The sequence below is a fragment of the Vicia villosa genome, unplaced genomic scaffold (assembly GCF_029867415.1).
Source record: "Vicia villosa cultivar HV-30 ecotype Madison, WI unplaced genomic scaffold, Vvil1.0 ctg.001238F_1_1, whole genome shotgun sequence".
Classification (NCBI taxonomy): Eukaryota; Viridiplantae; Streptophyta; class Magnoliopsida; order Fabales; family Fabaceae; genus Vicia; species Vicia villosa.
In genome coordinates, this window is record NW_026705546.1 from 207,427 (window position 1) to 214,349 (window position 6,923).

The following is a 6,923-nucleotide window of genomic DNA, read 5'->3' on the forward strand; positions in this document are numbered from 1 at the left end:
TATTGAGTATGAATCAATTCACTAAAACACTATTCGACAATGTACTAGGATCAATCTAGTCGATCCTGCGAGTAACCAGATTGTTTAAACACTTTGGAAGACTAGCGGTTGTTTGTCAGAAATTACTGGTAAACAAATTGGCACGCCCAATGGGACAGTGTCATAGTGTTAATTTTCAATTGTTTTCATTTCAATTTGTAAATTTAGTGTTTTCGTTGCCTTCTGCGTTGTATGAACCTTAGGAGTGGTAAAACTTTCGATAATAACCAACCAATACCTAAGAGAAGATACACCAAGAGAATGGTTAACAAGATCCTCCACAGGGATCGGGAAATAACAATGATAGTGCAACAAACACTACAAATCCCAATGCCCAATCACAGGCCATGTCTGCGCCAACGCACTCAATGGCCGTAACTGGCTCCATGCCTGGGTTTACAGGAACGACCCCAGAAAATAATTCGATGTTTGCTGCTGCTACGAATCCCCCGTTGAATGCGCAAGAGAATCAGATGTCACAGTTTGGTACTCAGGGGACACCCCTTCCGAACCAAGGGTTCAGAGACCCAAGACAATGGAGAGATCCACCTTACGGGATGCCATATTCTTACATGAAAAGATTAAGTAGTAGTGTACCTGTGTATCCACCACCCAATGTGTCAACTTTTTCCCCATTCCAAAACACTGGTTCTGGTATGAATAATATGGAACAAAATGTTCAAGGCCAAAATGTCATACCTCCATTAACAACGAATACTCAAGCAGCATTCTGACAACAAATGGACGCTAGTAACCAAGATATGGTAGGTTTATTGGCCAGAGAAATGAGGGCTATCTTTTCTCCTCTAATACTGAACATTGATATAACCAACCGAGACAACTCTGAGACATGTCGACAACTGTCAACGCAGATGGGTGATAACGCAAAAACCTATCGTATATTTAGCTTAATTTACATGCATTATTATTCTATTTTATTTCGATTTTATTATATTATTTTGTGTTATGCCGGTATTTCGTTGTGTTTCAGGTAATTGAATAATTATTGGCTCATGTGAGAAAAGGAAGAAAAAGTATTAAAATTGAAGTTAAAAAAGATAAAAAGGTGCAAGAAAGAGAGGAGGTGCGAATAGCGACAAAACAAGGCAAGCCAAAGGCCCAGACTGAGGCACCCCAGACGAATGGCGCACCATGCCACACGCCGGTCGGCGCACCCCCCTTCCAGCCGTTCGGCACCCCCCTTGAATATGTGTGTGACGTAAGTCACACACCCAGGCCCAGAAGAGTCTGTTTTTAAAGAACGCTACTTTTTCTCCTCCATTTTCTCTTCCGTGAGATGCTGCTACGAAACATTTAAAATACCTGGAGCTGCTCTATAAATTGAGGACAAGAACTGAATCAATGGGTTACACAGTTTTAACCTATTGCCGTCAAAATCCTTTTCTCTGCAACTACTTCCAGCACGTTCAAGTCTTCTTCCCAAAACCATTTTTCTGCAATAGATTTCCACACCGGAAATACTATTGCAATTCAATTTCTTTTCTAGCTTCAGATTTAGTTTCAGTTCTCAGCATTAGATTTAATTTTAGAATTTAATTCAAGTACCAGATTAAAGAACCAGTGCTGCAAGATACAATTTTCTAGTCTGCAATTTAATTCAGGTTTATTTATTAGCATTTATTATTATTCACGGTTTATGTTAATTTATCAAATTATGTCCGGATCATTTTATATCTACTATATCTATCCTGTTCCGTTTATTAAATCAATGTCTGGCTAATTTATTTTTATCGGTATGTAAGGTCACATAACTGAGGGAATCAAGTAACACTGTCGATGTAGTTTATTAATTGAATTTATTTGTCTGGCTGATATTTCTAAACGCGTAATTAAACTGTTTTGTAACGAGAGTTAAAAACAAATAGAAGTTAGGATCAATAAAAACGAGAGTTTGAGATTTTAACTGGACCCTAGAAATTAGGCATTAACCTTAAATACAGCGAGAGCGCTTTAAGGGTAATTAGTTTTCTTTGGTTTTCAAAAATCACTTTGAACTTTAATTGATACAGCGAGAGCGCTCACTTAGGTTTAATAGTGAAATCATAATCAATAAACACGAGAGTGTGAGAGGAGGTTTTTAAACTAATGATTTCTACGGAAAAGTGATTTTAAATTACGATCCGCATCGACGGCTTACTAGATCCCCAAAGTCCGACCATTGCATACCGATATTATTATTCTAGATTTAATTTAATTATATTTAATAATATTTCTTTTCAAACCCCGTACCGATCGATAATCAATTGACCATTAGCCTTGGATTTACGTAGTAGCATTAACTACATTAGGTCGATTCTTAGTCCCTGTGGGTTCGATATCTTTTAAAACTACGCGATAGACTGTGCACTTGCAGTCATAATCATAGACATACCCCATTGTCGCGATCAAGTTTTTGGCGCCGTTGCCGGGGACAAATTTAGTCGATAATCGTAATTAACTGTTACGTTGTAGAGACTAAGGCAACAATTTTTCTAATTCCCTTTGTGCATGCCAAGTACTCGCTCTCGAAGTGAAAACTTAGTGCTGCCAATTCCCGAACCGGAGCGTTCTATCACTGTATCACGTCGATTACGACGTACTCGCACTCTTGTTCCTACTCCTACTTCTGAACCAGTCGAAGAATCAACCATGGGAGAACAACCGCGTCCTCTCAAATCTTATGCTATTCCTTCGCAAGCTGAACCTCACAATAGCATTGCTGCTCCTGCTATTGAGGCGAACAATTTCGAGCTAAAACCATCATTGTTGTCAGCTGTACAAAAAAACCAATTTTCTGGAAATGCGATGGAAGATCCTAATCTTCATTTGTCAGTGTTCTTGCAATACGCAAACACTGTAAAAGCAAATGGCGTCAGTTCGGAAGCTATCCGACTGCGCCTTTTTCCTTTTTCACTGAGGGATAGACCTAGAGCTTGGCTCCAGTCTTTACCCGCCAATTCTGTCACGACCTGGAATGAACTTAAGAAAGTCTTCCTGGCACGTTATTTTCCACCTAGCAAGACCGCCATGCTAAGAGCCCAGATCAATGGGTTTAGACAAAAAGACAACGAGTCTTTATTCGAAGCGTGGGAAAGATACAAAGACATGCTTAGACTTTGTCCGCATCACGGTTTAGAACAATGGTTTATCATCCATACCTTCTACAATGGTCTCCTCTACAATATGAGACTTACAATGGACGTCGTCGCAAGTGGCGCACTGATGGATAAAGAATATGCTGATGCTTACACACTTATCGAAAGCATGGCTCAAAACAATTATCAATGGGGAAGCGAGAGAGCTCAATCAGAGAAAACTTATGGAGAGAAATCTTCAACGAAGAATGGGATGTACGAGATAAGTAGCCCCGACCGCGTTAACGCCAAAGTCGATGCCCTAACTCAGAAGATTGAAAACCTCACTATAGCACCTGTAGCCACCGTGGCTGCTGTTTCCCCCTGTTGCGAAATATGTGGAATGACTGGACATGCTGCTTCTGATTGCCATCTCTTGGCAGGAGTTTCCCCCGAACCAGTAAACTATGCTCAAGGAAACCCCTACTCAAACACGTATAACCCAGGATGGAAGAATCACCCTAATTTCTCGTACAAGAACAATAATGCTTTGTACGCACCTGGTCAAGCACCCAGTGTACCACCTGGATACCAAAAGGCACCATTCGCTGCTCCTAATGTCCCTAGGAAGTCTAACTTAGAAATAATGATGGAAAATTTCATAGCCACTCAAACCCAGACTAATAAGGATTTCATAAACCAGAACGTGCACACTAATGAGCAAATCAAACAGTTAGCGACTAAAGTAGACGCGTTGGCCACTCACAACAAGATGCTTGAGACACAAATCTCTCAAGTGGCACAGCAACAAGCACCTACTGCCGCACCTGCTGGGACGTTTCCAGGATAGCCACAACCAAACCCAAAAGGACATGCTCATGCTATTATTCTGCGAAGTGGTAGAGAGATGGATGAACCGACCGACCCTAGGCTTAAAAACCCTGCTATGTTCCAAAGCCCTAGGAAGACAACTGAGGAGGAAAGTAGACCCAAGGATAAACCGAGTGATCCGAAAGAGCAAAAGGACAAGGAAGGCGAGACGGAGGAGAAAGAAGCGCCATACATACCTCCACCACCTTATAAACCACCTATCCCGTACCCTCAAAGACTCGAGAAATCTAAAAACATAGGGCAATTTAAGAAATTTGTCGAACTTCTTAAACAATTGAACATCACAATTCCGTTTACAGAAGCCATTACCCAAATGCCCTCGTATGCTAAGTTCCTAAAAGAAATCTTATCGAATAAAAAGAAATTAGAAGACAATGAGACCGTAACACTCACTGCTGAATGTAGTGCCATAATTCAAAATAAAATGCCACCTAAGCTGAAAGAGCCAGGAAGTTTCTCCATACCCTGCAATATAGGAAAATTTTTCATAGACAAAGCTTTATGCGACTTAGGAGCTAGTATTAGCCTAATGCCTTTGTCCATTTGCGAGAAACTAAACATGGGAGATCTAAGACCAACCAAGATGTCAGTACAACTTGCAGACCAATCTGTCAAGTATCTTGTAGGTGTTCTTGAGAATGTACCCGTCCGCATCGGACAATTCTACATCCCTACGGATTTCATAATTATGGACATAAAAGAAGACGTCAATACTCCTATAATCTTAGGAAGACCTTTTCTAGCTACCGCAGGAGCCATTATAGACGTAAAGAAAGGCAAGCTGACATTCGAAGTAGGTGAGGAGAAGGTTGAGTTTATTCTAACACAATTCCTTCAAGCCCCAGCTATAAAAGATACATGGTATCTGGTGGATGTTATTGATGAATGTATAAGAGAGATAGGATTATCGGAGGAATCGTACTCTGAAGTTATAAGTATTTCGATGCCCCTGATTTTCGAAGATGACAATTGGCGTCTGGTATATCGAGACGATAGTTTAAGCGAATGCTTAGCCTTAACACCCAACCCTATGCCTTGCCCAAAGAAACCAACCTTGGACCTTAAACCATTGCCCAAGACTCTTAGGTATGAATATCTAGACGATGAGCTCAAAAGACCAGTAATAGTCAACACAGAGCTAGGAGCCACAGAGACGGAGAACCTATTACAAGTTTTAAGAAAGTATCCATCTGCATTAGGATATAACATTGCTGATCTGAAAGGAATAAGTCCTTCCATATGTATGCATTGCATCATGTTGGAAGAAGATTGCAAAACCTCTAGGGAGCATCAAAGAAGGATTAACCCTATCCTGAGCACAGTAGTTAAAGATGAAGTTACCAAACTTCTGAATGCTGGAATCATATATCCAATCTCTGATAGTCAGTGGGTAAGTCCGGTCCATTGTGCGCCAAAGAAGGGAGGCATAACAGTTACCATAAACAAGTCTGGCGAATCTATAGCCGAGAGAAAGGTAACTAGAGCAAGGATGTGTATAGACTATCGTAAGTTAAACAAAGCCACGAGGAAAGACCATTTCCCTCTTCCCTTTATTGACCAGATGCTCGAACGCTTAGCAAAACATTCCTATTACTGTTACCTGGATGGTTACTCAGGATTCTTTCAAATTCCGATTCACCCTGATGACCAAGAGAAAACAACCTTCACATGCCCTTATGGAACATTCGCTTATAGACGAATGCCTTTCGGATTATGCAACGCCCCTGCTACATTTCAGAGATACATGATGTCAATTTTCGCCGATTACATAGACAACATCATGGAAGTCTTTATGGACGACTTCTCTGTGTGTGGGGAAGATTTCGAAGGATGCCTCTCAAATCTAGAAAAAGTGTTGGACAGAAGTGTACAAGTTAACCTCGTCCTAAATTGGGAAAAGTGTCACTTCATGGTTAAACAAGGGATTGTACTTGGACACGTAGTCTCCGAAAGAGGAATAGAAGTCGATAAAGCAAAGATCGAAGTAATAGAAAACCTCCAACCCCCAAAAATAGTTAGAGAAATAAGAAGCTTCTTAGGCCATGCAAGTAGGACCTTAGACCCTGCGCAAATGAACTACGCCACAACTGAAAAGGAACTTCTGGCCGTGGTCTTCGCGTTAGATAAGTTTCGTTCCTATCTGATATAAGCAAAGATAATAGTTTACACCGACCATGCAGCCATTAGGTATCTACTAGCTAAACAAGATGCAAAACCTAGACTATTAAGGTGGATCCTACTACTACAAGAATTTGATTTGGAAATCAAAGATAAAAAGGGAACCGAAAACGTTGTAGCCGACCATTTATCTAGGATGGAAGGCATTAAGACAGAAGAAACACCAATCAACGATGATTTCCCTTAAGAATGCTTAATAGCACATTTAGAATCCCAAAGCGACACATTGGAACAACCTAAAGCGCAAACCGTTAAGACATTAAGCACCGGAACCACACTACCATGGTATGCCGATTACGTCAATTACCTAGCTGCGAGAGTGCTACCGCCTGACATGACTTATCAACAAAAGAAGAAGTTCTTCCATGACCTTAAACATTATTATTGGGATGAACCCTTGTTATTCAAGAGAGGCGCTGACGGAATATTCCGCCGATGTGTTCCGGAAGAAGAAATAGAAAGCATAATTCATCATTGCCATGATGCCCCCTATGGTGGGCATGCTAGCACATCAAAGACATGCGCTAAGATTCTGCAGGCAGGTCTCTTTTGGCCCAACCTGTGGAAGGATGTCCACATCGCTGTTAGAAACTGTGACCGATGTCAGCGCACTGGAAACATATCTAGGCGAGATGAAATGCCTCAAAAGGGCATCCTAAAAGTAGAGATCTTTGATGTGTGGGGGATCGATTTTATGGGACCTTTCCCATCTTCCTTTGGAAATAACTACATACTTGTCAC

General features: G+C 41.0%; 1 protein-coding gene and 1 non-coding gene across 2 annotated transcripts; one reads left to right on the forward strand and one right to left on the reverse strand.

The window, feature by feature from the left end:
• Positions 1-3,066: 3,066 nt before the first annotated feature.
• LOC131634148 (small nucleolar RNA R71) lies at positions 3,067-3,173 on the reverse strand. Its single transcript, XR_009293493.1, has one exon. It is a non-coding gene; the product is annotated as a small nucleolar RNA R71 (small nucleolar RNA).
• An 847-nt stretch (positions 3,174-4,020) lies between these two features.
• On the forward strand, positions 4,021-6,153 carry LOC131634138 (uncharacterized). Its single transcript, XM_058904795.1, has 2 exons — positions 4,021-5,478; positions 5,743-6,153. Exons 1-2 carry the CDS (start codon positions 4,021-4,023, stop codon positions 6,151-6,153), a joined length of 1,869 nt encoding a protein of 622 aa, XP_058760778.1.
• Positions 6,154-6,923: the final 770 nt, after the last annotated feature.

Coding starts and splice junctions, on each gene's coding strand:
- LOC131634138 (XM_058904795.1), top strand. CDS start 4,021: ATGGATGAACCGACCGACCCTAGGCTTAAAAACCCTGCTATGTTCCAA. Junction 5,479..5,742: donor AATCTATAGCCGAGAGAAAG/GTAACTAGAGCA, acceptor GCTACATTTCAG/AGATACATGATGTCAATTTT.